This window comes from Nansenia antarctica (assembly GCF_963989245.1).
Source record: "Nansenia antarctica genome assembly, chromosome: 14".
Classification (NCBI taxonomy): Eukaryota; Metazoa; Chordata; class Actinopteri; order Argentiniformes; family Microstomatidae; genus Nansenia; species Nansenia antarctica.
The window spans coordinates 14,585,122-14,603,702 of record NC_137684.1 but is presented as its reverse complement, the minus strand read 5'-3'; the positions used below and the strand labels follow the sequence as shown (position 1 = coordinate 14,603,702).

The 18,581-nt window shown below is 47.3% G+C and overlaps 1 protein-coding gene across 1 annotated transcript; it reads right to left on the bottom strand.

The window, feature by feature from the left end:
* Nucleotides 1-633: 633 nt before the first annotated feature.
* On the bottom strand, nt 634-17,982 carry LOC308169879 (S-adenosylhomocysteine hydrolase-like protein 1; the record flags this gene model as incomplete). Its single annotated transcript, XM_080544610.1, has 17 exons — nt 634-733; nt 6,162-6,282; nt 6,827-6,905; nt 7,482-7,550; nt 8,190-8,288; nt 8,633-8,727; nt 8,890-8,960; nt 9,251-9,339; nt 9,500-9,563; nt 9,970-10,086; nt 10,757-10,863; nt 13,582-13,676; nt 13,991-14,093; nt 14,438-14,538; nt 14,918-15,064; nt 17,007-17,118; nt 17,926-17,982. The coding sequence occupies 17 exons, from the start codon at nt 17,980-17,982 to the stop codon at nt 634-636; spliced, it is 1,626 nt and encodes a 541-aa protein (XP_080400736.1).
* Between the last annotated feature and the right edge of the window lie 599 nt (nt 17,983-18,581).

The window sequence follows — 18,581 nt, the reverse complement described above, 5'->3', positions numbered from 1 at the left end:
ATGATGTATTTATTTACAGTAGAGAAACTGTTAGAGGGGGGGGGGTAGAGGGGACGAAGAGGCCTTAGGAGGGATCATCGTCATCAGCTTGCACTCAGCACCGTTTATTCTAGACACTAGTAGGAACAGAGGAAAGAGCACCTCCCTTCTGATTTCACCCCCCCCCCCCTCCCCTCTCCTCCTCTCTCTATCTCTCTCTTCTTTCTCTTCCAGATCCTAGGGCTAAAGCTCTCAGTAGTTGCATGCTATCCCTCTGGGGTCGTCTGAGCTACAATTAGCTGATCATGACATCACACTCTCAGATGTAACATGACACTTCCCAGGGAGATGAGATGTGCCAAACAGACAGTCAGCCACAGGGGGGTAACAGAGATCTATACACACCCCATTAAGCATTAGCTTCACTATCAGTGTATCCCACTGAGACCTGCCCCGATCAACTAATCAGTCAATAAATACATGTTATTAATATGCTCGCCTGGTTTGAATTGAAATGGGCTGGGTTTTGCTGTGCTGTGCTGGACTGGGCTGGGCCGAACTGGGCTAAGCTGGTTTGAGTTGAACTGGCCTGGGATAGGCTAGGCTGGTCTGGGCTGAACTGGGCTAAGCTGGTTTGAGTTGAACTGGTCTGGGCTAGGCTGGTTTGGGCTGGTCTGGTCTGGTTTGGGCTGGTTTGGGCTGGTCTGGGCTGGTTTGGGCTGGTTTGGGCTGGTCTGGTCTGGTCTGGTCTGGGCTGTACAGGGGGTGGACAGGGCGACGGGAGAGTTAAGTGGTAGTGGTGGATACAGAGAGGGGAGAGGGGGGAGGAGGGAGGGGGAGGGGGAGCAGGGAGGGGGAGGGGGAGGGGGAGCAGCATGCTGACATACTGACAGCTGGTGGTGATGATTAGACCATCTAGTGATGATGGGAGGAGATCAGAGCACTTTAGGGCGAGGACAGACACACACACACACGCACACACACTCACACATACACACACACACACACACACACACACACACACACACACACATACACACACACACACACACACACACACACACACACACACACAAAGCAAAAACAAGACCTATTTCCTTACACAGGACACTTTTGTGAAGAAATACTTGTATGCTTGTGTCCATCTTTAACTGTCGTCAGCTGGGAATGTACTACATGACTTCCTGTAACCTCTCTGTCACCACCTCTCTGGGGGAGGGCTAGCCCTAACCCTAAGGTGGGTTCACCAGGGTCTATGGGCCACACAAGCCATCTGTCACCTCCCAACGCATCAGCAACCAATGGATTATCACCACTAAGACCTGGCTGCGCCCTCCTCCTCGTGGGTCATGGGGAGGCAGCAGGGCTCTGAGAGGGGTGGGGGGGCGGCTAATGGTTCACATTATCAACCACTTAGAGACAACAGCCTACAGAGGAATGGTTCTAGAGCTGATGGCATTCTTTATTACTGTGGTGTCTGAGTGAGTATCCTGTACAGTTTGAACGTATGCTTAAATATAAATAAATATGTTGCATGTGCAAAATGTAGAATCCACATCGGCAACAACATTGTGGATGGATCATCAAGGTTTTATTTTTTTAAATAATATTTTGGATTAACACAACAATAAACATCATATTACTGACTGGCGTAGTCTATTGTGATCCTGTGATAAAATAATACTAAACAATACTAAATAATCCATCTTCTAAATGGACCTTCTGCCTCCACAGTGCAGAAACAGAACGAGACAGGAAGACATTCTGGCAACAAAAATGGCCGCTCTCCAGCTCTGATGACGGGAACGTGAATCCCGGTGTTGATTTCTATGTGGCAAGAATTCTTTGATAGTAAACCTAATGGCCTCTTTTAAGCCTGCTCTGAATAACCACAACGCTTTAGGGTTGCAGTGAGGCGATACAACTGGGTGTCTTTATCCCGGGCCTGCCTCTGCATGTGTGCGCACGCACACACACACTGTTGGATTACGGTAATCCAGGGACAGAGGGTATTTTTAGATCTGTCTGTGCCAGAACTCTACACTCATGACAGGCCATGCACTGATCTAGGAAAAAGGGGCACTGATTGCTCTGTGATCAACTAAATGTCCTGGAATTGCTGGTGCGTTGTGTGCAACACAAGAAACCTAGAATCTAAAAGAAAGCTTTCGGGGTGGCTGTGGCTAAGGGGGGTGGAGCCGGTGTCTAATGATCTCAAGGTCGGCGGTTCGATCCCCAGCTGGCCACGTGTCGAGGTGTCCTTGGGAAAGACACCGAACCCCAAATTTAGCGGGCCGGTGCCTTGCATGGTAGCTTGCTGCCATTGGTGTGTGAATGTGTGTGTGAATGGGTGAATGAGAGGCCGTTGTAAAGCGCTTTGGAATAAGGCGCTATATAAGTGCAGTCCATTTACACTGGCTTAGAGTAGAGGCCTTGAGACAGGTCAGGTCAGCTCTGGTAACAAGACCCCAGAATGAGTCCTGTTTCTGGGCAACACTGTGCAGCCCTACACCATGGTAAAAAGGTCGGACGAGACGACCAAACCACCCTCAAGACCACCAGGACCAAGCTCCGGACCTGGGGTGATGGGGCCTTTTCAGCCACAGCCCCGTCCCTCTGGAACGCCCTCCCCAACCACATCAGACAGGCCAACACCCTCCCAACATTTAAACAGGCCCTCAAAACCCACCTCTTCAAGCTCGCCTTCACCAGTTAACCCTCTCCCCCTCCCCTTCCCATGTGTCCCCGGCACTACCTTCATTAGGCCCCTATACTTTCTTTTATTTATTTTTTGTGTCTTTTTATTATTACTACTTGATCTTTTCAGTTTGTAAAGCGTCTTTGAGTGTCTAGAAAAGCGCTATATAAGTCTAATGTATTATTATTATTATTATTATTATTATTATTATTATTATTATTATTAAAAGAAGAATAATACAAGAAAGAATGTTCTAGAAAATACATTGGGAATCGTCTTTGCATCTGACTAAACAAACAGCCCTACAGCCGCTTTTATGGTGCTAAAAGAGACCAAGACATATTCAGAGAAGCTGTCAGGAAACCACTTCACTGACTGGACACTACTACCTCATAAACATACACTCACCAAACACTTTATTAGGAACACTATACTAATACTGGGTTAGGGTTACTCAATTCTTCCTGGCATTGATTCCACAAGGTGTTAGAAACATTCCTTTGAGATTCTGGTCCATAATGACATGATTGCATCTTGCAATTCATGCAGGTTTTTCAGGTGCACTTTCAAGTTGTGAATCTCCCGTTCTACCACATCCCAAAGGTGTTCTGTTGGATTCAGATACGATGACTGGGAAGGCCGCTGAAGCACACTGAACAAATGTTCAGGTTCATGAAACCACGACTTTTGCTTTGTGACATGGTGCATTGTCATGCTGTAAGTAGCCATTAGAAGATGGGTACATTGTGGCCATGAAGCGAAAGTGTGCCAAGAAAACATTCCCCACACCATTACACCACCCGAATGAATGAGAAGGTGTAGGGTGAGTGTGTAGTAATAATGCAAGTGTCTGAGTCCTCTAAGCTCATTATTTATGAGTGATGAGGGAGAGAATTGAGAGAAGTGGTAGGAGACACTAACACACTAGCATAGGACGCAGCACACCCTTCAGCTGTAATGGTGGAAGAGGGAGAGAGAGGGGGAGGAGGGGTGGAGGAGGGAGAGAGAGGGGGAGGAGGGGGGGAGGAGGGAGCGAGAGGGGGAGGAGGGGTGGAGGAGGGAGAGAGAGGGGTGGAGGAGGGAGAGACACACACACACACACACACACACACACACACACCACCTGAATCATACAGCCCCATAATCCATCCTTAGGAAGTGTAATTCTCCAAAAAGCCTGTGTGGGCTGGTCACCGCTTCTGCCGTCCAGCAGGGGAGCCACACAGGAAGTGATGGGTCTGGGTGAGTTCACCTTTGACCTTCTCACCCTGCAGGATTAGCTACAGGCCCAGTGGAGTCCCTTATCTGAGAAGTCAGCACAAATGGGAGGTTCATATCCTCTCTCTATATATATATATATATGTGTGTGTGTGTGTGTGTGTGTGTGTGTGTGTGTGTGTGTGTGTGTGTGTGTGTGTGTGTGTGTGTGTGTGTGTGTGTGTGTGTGTGTGTGTGTGCGCGCGCATGCGTACCTGTTTGTGGGAGAGAGTGGGGAGTTTGGGTCTAAATCGTAAACTAACCGTTTTTAATATACAGAGGGGTCTAATATAGGTAGGCTAATAGTTTGTCTTAAATCAGGACACGTTTTGGTGCATTGATAACCAAACAAAACCGCCACAAAGTTGACCGTTTTAAATGGCATCATACCGCCACCTGGTGGGCAACGGTGGAGTTATAATTCTACAGACATTTTCACTTAATCAATTTTTGAAGAATCACAAACAACAGCATGGTAAAATGTAACCGTTTATTAGCTTATTTTGACTACTGATTCTGTTACAGTATGTTGACTTAATATTTCAAACATTGTTTAAACCACAAAAAGACAAATTGTCCAATACCATGGGAACCTTGCTTTCAAACTGCAAACATGAAGCTAAGAATCTAGGTGTGATTATAGATTCTGATTTAAGCTTTGAGCCTCACATCACTAGAACTGCTTTTTATCATCTACGGAATATTGCAAAAGTTAGACATTTTCTCCAGCAAGCTGATGCAGAAGTGTTAATGCATCCTTTTGTTATTACCCGTTTGGACTATTGTAACAGTCTCCTTTCTGGTCTTCTCTCAGAAAGCTATTGGCCAGCTGCAATTAGTCCAAAATGCAGCAGTTTTAACCAAATGCAGAATGCAGAGTTTTAACCAAAACAAGTAGACGAGCTCATATAACTCCTATTTTAGAGACTCTACACTGGCTTCCTGTTAAGTTCAGAATAGATTTCAAGATCCTTCTGCTTGTTTATAAAGCTCTCACTGGCACAGCACCAGAATATCTGAAAGACTTTTGCTAGTATATCAGCCCAATAGAGCTCTCAGGTCTTCTAGTAGCATATCAGCCCAATAGAGCTCCCAGGTCTTCTGACGCTGGTTTTCTCTGTGTACCACATGTACAAAAGCAAAAAAAAAAAAAGCAAAAGAGATTTGGTGAGGCTGCATTCTCATTTTATCCAACCCAGATTGTGTCTCACTGTCAGTTTACATTAGGGATGCAACCTCAGCACATAATGTTCAAGTCAAGACTAAAAACCCATCTTTTTAATATTGCCTTTAAATGACTAAATCATTTAATTATGATTATATAATGATTGGAGCACTTTGAGCTGCAACGTTTGCAGGAAAAGCGCTATACAAATAAAAGTTATTATTATTATTATTATTATTATTATTATACAGATCTGTTGTGTAGGACTGATGGGAAGACTTGCAGTTCAATTTGGACAATTTGGACATTTGTCTTTACACTAGGTTACATGTTATCTTGGTAACTCTACCATATGTGAAGTTGACAGTCTGTGTAACGCTACTTAGTGACATACACTCCCCAAATACAACAACTTACATTTAATATGATAGCCAGTACAAAATAGACTAAAATAGAGTAAAATCAGCAACCAAGAGTGAAACTGGCCTTAAGCCTGATTGTAATGTGATTAGTTCTCCATCAGGACATCAGAGGAGGTCGTCCCCGTCTACAGGGAGACTGAGAGGGCCAGTTGGAGGGCCAGTTGGAGGGCCAGTTGGAGGGCCAGTTGGAGGGCCAGTTGGAGGGCTTTGTTTAGTGTTACGGTGGGGAAGATTTCTCCACACACACACACACACACACACACACACACACACACACACACATACACACACACACACACACACATACACACACATGCACCTGAGCCACCTCCTCCTCCCTCTGTCACAGGTGTGTCTCTCAGGTCCTCACCTCCATGGATCAGTACCTTAATGGAACACACTCACTGTTAGTTACACTGACACATTACTGGTATGTACCTGTGTGTGTGTGTGTGTGTGTGTGTGTGTGTGTGTGTGTGTGTGTGTCTGTGTCTGTGTCTGTGTCTGTGTCTGTGTCTGTGTCTGTGTCTGTGTCTGTGTCAGTGTCAGTGTCAGTTTCAGTGTCAGTGTCAGTGTCAGTGTCAGTGTCTGTGTGTGTGTGTGTGTGTGTGTGTGTGTGTGTGTGTGTGTATTGACCCACCTGTAGTAGTTGGGTTTGAAGGGCCCGTTCTTGTTGAGGCCCAGGTACTTGGCCTGCTCCTCAGACAGCTCTGTGACGTGCGCATCAAATGTTGGGAGATGGAGGCTGGCTACATACTCATCTGAGGACATTCACACACAGAGGTGAAAGGTCGTACAGTAGTCACACATCTAAACGGAGCCAGGTACAGTGGTATTACACTTTATACACAGTTAGTTCAAGTCATTTGATTGGATAAGAGTCATTCCATGAGTGCCGATATACAGTATAACAGCACCGGGACTTTTAACTATATGTATCACTCCGCCGCACAGGTGTTCTATTAAATGATCGTTAATACAAAGTAGCTAGCCTGCGGATGTTTGTGTTCGGGTTACTAGGCAACAGTCCAGTTGGAGTTCAGTTGCAGAACAATTTTTTGTTGGCGGAGCCAAAATAAATGATGAAATAAACAAACAAATCATAATCTGTCGCTTATTACTGTTAACTAATAAATGGCGCTGTAGAACTGTTGTATAAAAGCAATATCACTTAGATATTGCTTGATTCAACACCAGACAGGACAACAAAACTGTGACAACAAAGACAAGTACAGTAGGTTAGGATTGGTTTATCTCATTGATTCATCTGGTCAGACAGACAGACAGTGGAGGAGGAGGTCTTACCCATCTTCTTGGGCAGCAGGTAGACATCCTGTTTGTAACGTCCCTCTGGAGCGTTGTACAACTCTATCAGAGCCAGCGCCTGACAGACAGACAGACACAGACAGACAGACAGGAGAGAAGTCTCAACACCCACTCACTCACTCACTACAGTGACCCTCACCTCCACTCAACCTGTCTTTTTTTTTTACAGGTTATTTCTTTGGTGTGTGTTAGTCCCACTCTCATGGGAGCATTTTGGGGTTCAGTGTCTCGCCCAAGGACACTTCGACATGTGGCCAGCCGGGGCTCGAACCGCCAATCTGCCAACCTTGTGATCATTAGACGGCAGCTCTACCTCCTGCGCCACAGCCGCCCCACTTGTCCTGTCTTAACCTCAATGTTACATCTCAAACACAAAACGCAACATGGCACAACTTCAGTTAAAGTGATAGGATGATCAGAAGAAAACAGAGCCAATTATGCAGCTTATGACATGTCTGCTTATGTCTGTCTGTCTGTCTGTCTGCTTTAGTCATCGAGGGCTGTACACATGTCTCTATAATGCATTCTATAACACAGGAGGCTCCTGGAAAGTGTTGCTTTCAATAGCATGACACAAAATATTGGGTTGGAGTGTGTGTGTGTCCCTGTCAGGAGCCCGTGGTCTGAGACTCACCTGTGTGGTGGCAGTGATGGAGAGCACGAACGTGGGCACTGTGGAACAGCTCAGATTCAGTAGACGACCCTGAGGAACGCACACACATTACACACACCCAGTTACACACAGATATGCATGTGCACACACACACACACACACACACACAGTTGCATGTGCATGTATGCACGCACGCACGCATGCACACATGCAAGCTTGTGACTCTCTTCCGAAGGGCAAGCTGAAAAGCGAGTGGCACTCCAAAACGAGGGGTAGGGGTTAAAAAAGGGAAATGGGATTAAGTCCTCAAATTTGCGACTCGAGTCTGACTCCAGTCCCCGATCTCTGCTTCTATCATGTTCTTATATCATCTTTTAGCCCTTCTGGTTAGATGCTGAACTGCATTTCGTTGTCTAGTACTTGTACTCTGCAATAACAATAAAGTTGAATCACCGACAAACAAACAACGCTTCACTGACAGTGACTGACTGACCGACCGTGACTGAATGACATTCAATGACTGACAATGGCGGGAGTTGGCACATTTCTGATTTCTGATTTACCACAGCAAGTAATAGACATGTTTTTTAAAGATGACAATAATTAGTCTAGAAGCTTTTCACCATCAGAGTTTTCTACCTGTCGTGACTTTTGCTGTGATCTGATTGGACATTTTCTATTTTGGGGCGTGGCTTAGTGACAAGTCCATTGATCAGCTCTCAGCCTTACCCCGGCCAGTAAGATGATCCGTTTGCCGTCGGGCCAGATGACGTGGTCCACCTGTGACCTCACACGCTCCCAGGTCAGCTCTGGGGTCCGCAGACTCGCCTGAGAGAGGAGAGAGAGGGGCGGTCAACACACACACACACACACACACACATAGGAAAGAGAGGGTCGGGCAATGTCACACACACACACACACACACACACATAGACATACACACACACACACACACACACACACATAGACATACACACACACACACACACACACATAGACATATACAGACACACACACACACACACACACACACACACACAGGAAAGAGAGGGTCGGGCAATGTCACACACACACACACACACGCACACACACACACACACACACACACCGACACACACACACACACACACACACGCACCGACACACACACACACACCCACAGGTGTCTCACCACGTCTATCTCAGTGTTGGAGTGGCCCATGTTGCAGACGATGCAGCCGTTCTTCAACCTGTCCAGGTACTCCCTCCCCACCACGTTCTTGTTGCCTGAGGAGGACAGACACCCAGAGCACATAGGCTACTGTCTTACTGTTTTAGCACTGACTATATCTGCACATCTACTGGTCACTATGTACCGTTCATCAATAATAATAATAATAATAATAATAATAATAATGCTGCAGTGCCTTTCACCGCCTCTGGTCTTACCTGTGCAGGTGATTACGATGTCCACCTGTCTAACCACCTCACTGAGCTTCACCAGTCTGAAGCCATCCATGCTGGACACACACACACACACACACACACACACACAAACACAGACACACACACACACACACACACACACACACACACACACACACACACACACACATCATTATACAGAGAGAACCACTTCTACTGTCACTAGAACCTTGACCCATACTGTGCCTCAGTAGGACCAAGTTGTACTAAAACACACTGATCTAAAGTCAGTTTCCCTCCCAATAGTTCAAGTGAGGATATGGGTGGAGTAAGTAAGCTGATCTCAGATCTGTGTCTAAGGGCGTCTCCTAGCCTGGGGTCATACCTGGCCTGCAGGGCACAGATGGGGTCCACCTCTGTCACGTACACCACAGAGCACATGGCCTTCAGCGCCGCGGAGCAGCCCTTACCCACCTGCAGAGGACCAGAGACAGACACGTCCACTCAGAGGACAAGACTGGAGAACATTTAGACCAATGTTATTCGAATTGTGAATTTAAAGGATGCAAATATAAGCCACAGAGGTCATAGTGCCTCCAGTGACATGAACCCTTTAACACAGCCTGACGCTGACCTCTCCGTAGCCACACACCACCACCTGCTTCCCTCCAAACATCACATCCGTGGTGCGCTTCAGTCTGGGAGAGGAGAGGAGAGGTCAAAGGTCACATCTCACACACACACACACACACACATACATGGTACCTTTGACTTTAGAGGTTGTTGTGTGTTGAACCATGGCTCTGAGAATCTCACTGTCAGATCCGATAGGCAGTAGAATATCTGTGTGTGAGAGCGAGCGTGTGTTTGTGTGTGTGCGTGTGTCTGTGTGTTTGTGTGTGTGTGTGTCTGTGTGTTTGTGTGTGTGTGTCTGTGTGTTTGTGTGTGTGTGTGTGTCTGTGTGTTTGTGTGTGTGAGTGTGTGTGTGTGTGTGTGTGTGTGTGTGTGTGTCTGTGTTTGTGTGTGTGTGTGTGTGTGTGTGTGTGTGTCTGTGTATTTGTGTGAGTGTGTGTGTGTGTGTGTGTGTGTGTTCCATATCCTTACCCGTCCAGTATAGACTCCCTGCAGCAGTAGAGGTTGTCAAACTTCTGTTTGGTGACAGAGTCGTTGACGTTCATAGCTGGAACACAGAGCCTCCCTGCCTTGGAGAGCTGGTACAGCCTGGAACAGACAGGAACGCTGTCACTTAGCAACACGCTACTATAATAATAATAATAATAATAATAATAATAATAATACATTAGACTTATATTGCGCTTTTCTAGACACTCAAAGATGCTTTACAAACTGAAAAGATCGAGTAGTAAAATAAAAAGAAACAAAATAAATAAAAGAAAGTATAGGGGTCCAATACATTTTTAGATTACGGTACTAAATCTAAGTCTAAATGTCTTTGTAGGACAATCTACTCTGTATACTGCAAGTACGTCTAGATTTTGGGCGAGGAAGCGGCGAACAAGCAACGCCAGCGTCCTCTCTCGACCGGCATTTTAAAAATTACGAGTATGATCAATGTAATGTTAGCTAGATACCTCTAAACATGGATTTGGCTGGGTATAAATTAATTAATTTGAGGTGGTAAACACAGTCTGGCTGTCTTATCTGTCTGGTTAACTTATCTGTGTAGTTGTGAGTTTCTCTCCAGAGCCAGAGACAGATGTCTGTAGTGTAGCGTCTGAGAAGCGGCGAACAAGCGGCGAACAAGCAACGCCAGCGTCCTCTCTCGACCGACTACTCGACTGACTACTAGTATAGGGGTCTAATTAACCCTTTTTTGCTGTAGCCGCCCTGTAAGCACACACAGTTCTACGCTAGGAAGCCGATCGATCACCTGTGCACTCCTGTGACGCTCTCCTCCACGATGCCCTTGATCTTCTTGAACAGGCTCGGGTATTTCTTATAGATCCAGTCGGTCAGGTCCCCTCCATCATCCAAGATCTGAGGGAGGGGGAGGACACACACACACACACACACACACGCACACACACACACACACACACACACACACACACGCACACACACACGCACACACACACACACACACACACACACAAACTTCATCTTAACACTTAATCAGCCGTGTGTAAAGCCGTGAGTAAAACAAATGTTATATCTTTGTACTCAATCAGATTTCAGGACCCTCCTTTCATGACTTTTCCTAGATATGTGTGTTCTACCACCCAGTGTCCTTACATTTTCAAAATCGCATCATGAGAAGCTAATATGAAGCTTTTTTGCTGATTTTCTGTGTAGGAAGCAGGCTAATTTACAAGCGGCCAACTAGTGGTGGTTGTGTGTAAATAACAGCTTCCCATTGTAAAGAGGGGTTTCCCCGAGTCGGCTCTTTTAGTAGGTAAAAAGGCACGGCTGTTCTAGTGTTAACCCTCCATAAGGCTCCATAAGGCCCAAGCAACAGGACAGATATTTCAGATGGGTAAACCAAAGGTTTTGGGGAACTCTACTGTGCCATGTTGGAGACAGGCGGAACGCAGGTGGAAAAAGGACAGGCTGACCATCTCACTCGAGATTTTGAGGGAAAAGCAGAGGACCTATCAGAAGGTGGTAAAGACTGAAAGGGCTAAGTACTTTGCCACTCTCATCTCCAACAACTCACACAACCCCAGAGTGTTATTCAGGACGATCAACACCGTTGTTCACCCCCCCCCTACCGTCATCCAGGATCCATCCCCGGCTAAGTGCGAGGAATTTTTATCCTTTTTTTCTGACAAAGTCACCAACATCAGAAAAAACATCCCGCACTCCACCAAGGACTTAGCCGTCACACTGGGATGTTCATCCACTTTCTCCAGCTTCTGTCCTTTCACTCTACCAGCCCTCTCCAAGATGGCCGCTGCACTGAAGCCGGCCTCATCGTCTCTGGACCCCATGCCTACCCCCCTACTCAAAGAGGTGTTCGACACGATAGGGCCACACATTCTCTTAATAATCAATAGCTCGCTGGCCACTGGCATTGTTCCGCCCAGCCTCAAACAAGCAGTGGTCCAGCCTCTCCTTAAGAAACCCAACCTGGACCCCTCCAACCCCAGTAACTACAGACCTATTTCCAAGCTCCCAGTCGTGTCCAACCTCCTGGAAAAGGCTGTCCTCAGCCAGCTGTGGCCCTACCTCCAACAGAACAACATCCTGGAGAAGTTTCAGTCTGGCTTCAGACCTGGCCATAGCACTGAGTCGGCACTTTTAAAGGTTTGGAACGACCTCCTCCTCATCGCAGACTCCAGGAAATGTGCTGCCCTGGTCCTCCTGGACCTCAGCGCAGCTTTTGACACTATAGACCACGCCATCCTCCTCGATCGCCTCCAGCTGGAGGTTGGCATCACCGACACCGCTTTGTCGTGGTTTAAGTCCTACCTCAGCAATAGAACCCACGCCGTCCACATAGCAGACAGCTCCTCCAGACAAGCCAACCTCACCTGTGGGGTCCCTCAGGGCTCCATCCTCGGTCCCATCTTGTTCTCCCTCTACATGCTCCCCCTATGTCTAATCCCTCAACGCTACAAGATCTCATTCCACTGCTATGCGGACGACACCCAGCTCTATCTGTCAATCAACACTGACGACCCCGCCGATCTGAAGCGCCTGATGGACTGCCTCCGCGATGTGAAGGAGTGGATGGCCCAGAGCTTCCTACAGGCTGAATGAGAGCAAGGGGGAAATCCTCCTCATCGGCAACACCACCGCCATCACTCAGCTCAGCACCAACATGGGAAGCCTGTCCACCCTTGTCAGACCACATGTCAAGAACCTCGGTGTCATCTTTGACTCCGAGCTTAACCTTGACCGACAAGTGAGCTCCGTCGTGAAGGCATGTTTCTACCAACTACGCATCATAGCCAAGATCAAGTCCTTCCTCACCCCCAGCGACCTGAGGAGGGTCGTCCTCATGCTAATCTCATCTAGGCTTGACTACTGCAACTCACTCTATGCTGGACTTCCTGATAAGACCATCTACCGCCTGCAGCTAGTCCAAAATGCCGCTGCCAGGCTGGTGTCAGGCACCAAAATGAGGGACCACATCTCCCCTGTCCTCATCTCCCTTCACTGGCTCCCAGTGAAGAAGAGAGTGAAGTTCAAAATCTGCACCTTTGTTTTTAAAGCTCTCAACAGTCTCGCCCCACCCTACATCAAGGACCTCCTGGACCAGTCTACCTCCTCAAGGCCCAGACCCAGGCTCAGGTCCGACGCCCAACTCAGCCTGAGGGTCCCACGTACCAACCTCAAGAGGATGGGTGACCGTGCCTTTGCGGTGATAGCACCGACCCTATGGAACACGCTCCCTTCTGCCATCAAGTTTGCCCCCACTCTGGACTCCTTTAGAGCCAAGTTAAAAACCCACCTCTTCCTAAATTATATTCCCTAAGTCTACTCCCTATTTGTTCTGAATTGTATGCCTGAGATTTACGTTTAAGTCGTCTGTGTCTGATTGCTTTCTGTGTTCCTTGTCTTTGTCTTTATCTGTTCCTTTACCCGGGCTGCGCCCCGGGCCGATGTAAAAGTTGGATGGGGGGCGCATTATAAATAAAATTAACATTAACATTAACATTAACATGTTAGGGAACTCTACTGTACCATGTTAGGGGACTATACTGTACCATGTTAGGGGACTATACTGTACCATGTTAGGGGACTCTACTGTACCATGTTAGGCTGCCAGGTCTCCAGGTTGACACAGCGGTCGATGCACCACCAGAAGTCCTCCTCAGTCTCTCCCTTCCATGCAAACACAGAGATACCTGATGGAGAGTAAGTAAGTAACGTTTATAGCACAAATTTACAACGACAAACAGCCGCCCAAAGTGCTTAACAGATAAAAAGATAAAGAGAAAAACAAGATAAAAGAAAAAAACAGATAAAATAGATAAAATAAAAGACAAAAAACAAGGTGCAATACAAATAAAAGTGCAAAAAGTGCAGTGTCAGGAAGGCAGGCTCACCTCAGGTCAAAGGCCAGGGAGAAGAGATGTGTTTTAGCTAGTTTAAAAAAAAGAGATAGACAGGGATAGAGGACAGGGGGTAGAAGACAGGGGGTAGAAGACAGGTAGGTTACCTCCCTCTGCCAGAGCAGCGGCCACGGCGTTCTGGGTAGAGTAGATGTTACAGGCCGCCCAGCGACACTGAGCCCCCAACACACACAGAGTCTCCATCAACACCTACACACACACACACACACACACACACACACACACACACATGCACACACACACACACACACACACACACACACACACACACACACACACTGGGTTGAGTTTATGTGTGTGTGTGTGTGTGTGTGTGTGTGTGTGCGTGCTTGTGTCCGTGCGTGCGTGCGTGTGTGTGTATGTGTGTGTGTAACTGTGTGTGTCTATATGGACTCACAGCAGTCTGGGCAGTGATGTGTGTGTATGTGTGTGTGTATGTGTGTATCTATATGGACTCACAGCAGTCTGGGCAGTGATGTGTGTGTGTGTGTGTGTGTGTGTGTGTGTGTATGTGTGTATCTATATGGACTCACAGCCGTCTGGGCAGTGATGTGTGTGCAGCCAACCACTTTGGCTCCAGCCAGAGGTTTCTCCCCCTCTGCTCTCTTTCTCAAGGCCATTAGGGCGGGCATCTCTGGAGAGGAGGAGAGAGAGAGAGGAGGAGAGAGGGAGAGGAGGAGAGAGGGAGAGGGAGAGAAGGAGAGAGTGAGAGAGTGAGAGGGAGAGCAGGGCAGAGCTGAAATATACAGAGATGCTTGGGTATCTGTACACTAAAAGGTTTTCCTAAAGTATCCACTTTACACACACACACACACACACACACACACACACACACACACACGCACATGCACATGCACATGCACACACACACACACACACACACACACACACACACAGAGACAGACAGACAGACAGACAGACACACACACACACACACAGAGAGACAGACAGACAGACACATAGAAAGACAGAGACACACACACACACACACACACACACAGACACACACACACCTTGCTCTGCGATCTCAATCTCTCTCCGTCCAAAGTCGACCTGTTTGATGTTTTTGATGCAGAAGTCTGAGAGTCCCTTAGCTGTCCTCTGCAGCCTGTCCCTGGGGGACGACTCATCCTCCTCCGAGCTGTCTGTGTACGAGGCGGCTGTGAGACAGAGACTCAGTTAGACTGTCTGTGTACGAGGCCGCTGTGAGACAGAGACTCAGTTAGACTGTCTGTGTACGAGGCCGCTGTGAGACAGATACATGTGATACTGTGTGAAGATACATGCGGCTGTGGCGCAGGAGGTAGAGCCGCCGTCTAACGATCGCAAGGTCGGCAGATCGGCGGTTTGAGCCCCGGCTGGCCACATGTCGAAGTGTCCTTGGGCAAGACACTGAACGCAAAATCGCTCCCAGTGAGCGGGCCGGCGCCTTGCATGGTAGCTTGCCGCCATTGGCGTGTGAATGTGTGTGTGAAAGGGTGAATGAGAATGAATGAAAGGTGAATGAATGAAAGGCAGTGAGTAAGTGCAGTCCATTTACCATTTAGATACTCCGTTAGACTGGCCAGCCAGCCATATTGAAAGAAATCAACAACAACAACAACAACAACAACAACAACAACGGGCTGCTATCCAACATCTGATGAGAGCACGATGCCAGATTTCTTTTCCTAACAAAGTAGAATATGGTGAAGTGGCAGGGTGTGTTGTGGTGGGCGAGGTTTGGAGTCACTCCAGCCACAGTTCAGTGCTGCCTCTCTGAGGAGCTGCTTTGTGTTCAACCTCTCTTGTTGTTCTGCTGTTGTGGTCCAGGTTAGATTCCTGACTCCAGGCCAGATTATTGTTTCTCTGTCTTTCCTTTGAAGTGTTTCGAAAAAAGCCCGGGCAGGCAGAGTTCAGCAGGTCTGAGAACAGTCTGAGAGGACAGCTTAAGGCTCAATTAAACAACGTTAATTCCTCACAAGACTTTCCCCGTTTAATGAAAGTTTGGCGGAGGGAGAAAGCTTTTGGACTAAGCCCTGAGGCCTGTGTTCTCGTGCTGCTGGGATCGGGTCCAGGGGCCTCATTTATAAAAAAGTACTCTTTGACTTGCACGTAAGCACATTTTTCTAAACGGACGTAAGCATTATTTATAAAACGGGCTGCGCACGTACTCAAGTCTATAAATACCAAATATACTTGAGAATGAGCTTTGTATTCACGCCCTGTGATAGCGACTCAATTATAGCGGCTGAATTAAGCCAAGTGAGCGGGAGAGGGCAGAGAAAGGTGGCTTCTCTGTAAGTTGCATTTGTAACGTTTGATCATGACAACCAGTACTCAAGTTGTAAAAGAAAGTCAGGGGGGATGGTGGATTTTATCATTATGGGGTTTAGCATCCCCACAGCATCAGTGACTTCAGTGTCAGTGACTTCAGTGTCAGTGACTTCAGTGACTTGGTAAAAATGTCATTGCATGTGTGCGTGCCCCCCCCTCGCCCACAGTATTTTACTCAATATGCACAAAACTAAATGTTGAAATAGCAGTAATACCACGTTCATTGATACAATGACATAAGGGATGGAAAGGGGGGATGGCAGTTTTAGAAGGGGGATGATTTTGACTGTTTTTATTTCAGGTGGGGATGCCATCCCCCTTCATCCCCCCTCAACTTGAGTGCTGATGACTGACTATATTAGGCATGTTGAAGGGGAAATGGCGTTGCCTAGGAAGACTGAAATACAATCATAAACATCAGTTCCCTTTAAATCTTGAATTAAACTCATTTTCTCGGATGATAACAACATCGTTAATTTTATTACGAGCCACGTTCACTTCGCATGAGTTACAGTAGGCAGTGCGGCTCACATGTCTGTAATAACTCTGCATAACCAGTAGGTAATGTGCGTACGTCACATTCAATACCTGACGTAGAGCTACGATCGTTTCCACGGTCAAATCGACTCACGTTGAAATTGTATAAATCACTAAGTTGACGTGGTTTTCTACGTACGACACGGGTAAGATAAATTTTGATCCAAAGTACTTTCTATAAATGAGGCCCCTGGTTTGTATGAGTTTGCGTATGCATGTGTGTGCGTGTGCGTGTGTGTGTGTGTTTACCAGAGCTGTAGCTGTCCGTAGATGACTGGGAGATGGAGCGAGACAGGGAGCGCCGACCGAGCTTGGTGGGGCGTTTATTAAAGTCCTGCCTCGGCTCGGTGAACTGGATTTGCTGCGAACAGAGAAGGAGAGAGAGAAGGAGAGAGAGAAGGAGACGCGGGGAGAGAGAGAACATTTGTTACCCTGACAACAACATCATTAGCCAGGCGACGACATGACAACCTGTTGTTACTCCACTGAAAGAAATGGGCCACGAGAGTCACCACTCTCCATCAATATTCATCACCAATTCAAAATCCTACTCACCACTTACAAAGCCAACGACAATCTGGCCCCCTCCTACCTTGCCGACCTCGTCCCCCTCCACACCCCCTCCCGTTGCCTCAGGTCTGACGACCAAACCACCCTCAAGACCACCAGGACCAAGCTCCGGACCTGGGGTGATAGGGCCTTTTCAGCCGCAGCCCCGTCCCTCTGGAACGCCCTCCCCAACCACATTAGACAGGCCAACACCCTGCCAACATTTAAACAGGCCCTCAAAACCCACCTCTTCAAGCTCGCCTTCACCAGTTAACCCTCTCCCCCTCCCCTTCCCATGTGTCCCCAGTACTACCTCAATTAGGCCCCTATACTTTCTTTTATTTCTTTTTTGTTTCTTTTTATTATTACTACTCAATCTTTTCAGTTTGTAAAGCGTCTTTGAGTGTCTAGAAAAGCGCTGTATAAGTCTAATGTATTATTATTATTATTATTATTATTATTATTATTATCACCACACACTTCCTCTCACCCTCCTTCTCTACCCACACTCTTTCAATCCCTCACTGTTTCCCTCAGACACTCTCTAGTCTCTAATACTCTTTCCCCTCTCTCCATCTCTTTCTATCACTCCATCCCACCGTCCCTCTCTCTCTCTCACCATCCAGTGTGGCGGCTGGAAGGCTGGGTTGGTGCTGGAGCGGTCCCACTTGGCCATGACTGCTCAAATTCTGCTCCCTCTGCCCTCAATTCTGCCTCTTATTCCCAATGTGACCCGTTCAACCAAGTCCTGCCCCGGTCGCTGCTTTTTATATGAATGTTAAATCAGTCCAGTCCAACACTGGGAGACACAGGGACTGAAGGGCTTGCTTTAAAGGCTTGCAACACACCCCCTTCAATCCTCCGCCTACTCTGCACTCACACACACACACACACACACACACACACACACACACACACACTTTCGTGAGGTCATCGGTTGCTACCTGATTTGCTAGCTCCTGATAGGATTAACTGATAGAGGTTGTGCCTCAAGTGGCCCCATTCCATTCCAGCCCCTGGCACCTTTCCTTGTCACCTCTCTAGTTCTGACATAAGACTTCTAAAGCCTGTCAGGGCCACCTGCTGCCTCAGCCAGAGGAGCTGCTTGAAGGGGAACGGGCGTTACGGGCAATTAACCTTCCAATGTGTCTCACGGATTATAATACGGATCTGTATAAAGCAGTTTCTCAAGGTTCAATACAATACAGTACTGTACCTCCGAAGCAGCTCTCACACAGACAGTTCACATTACTATATACAGACGAGCTCATATAA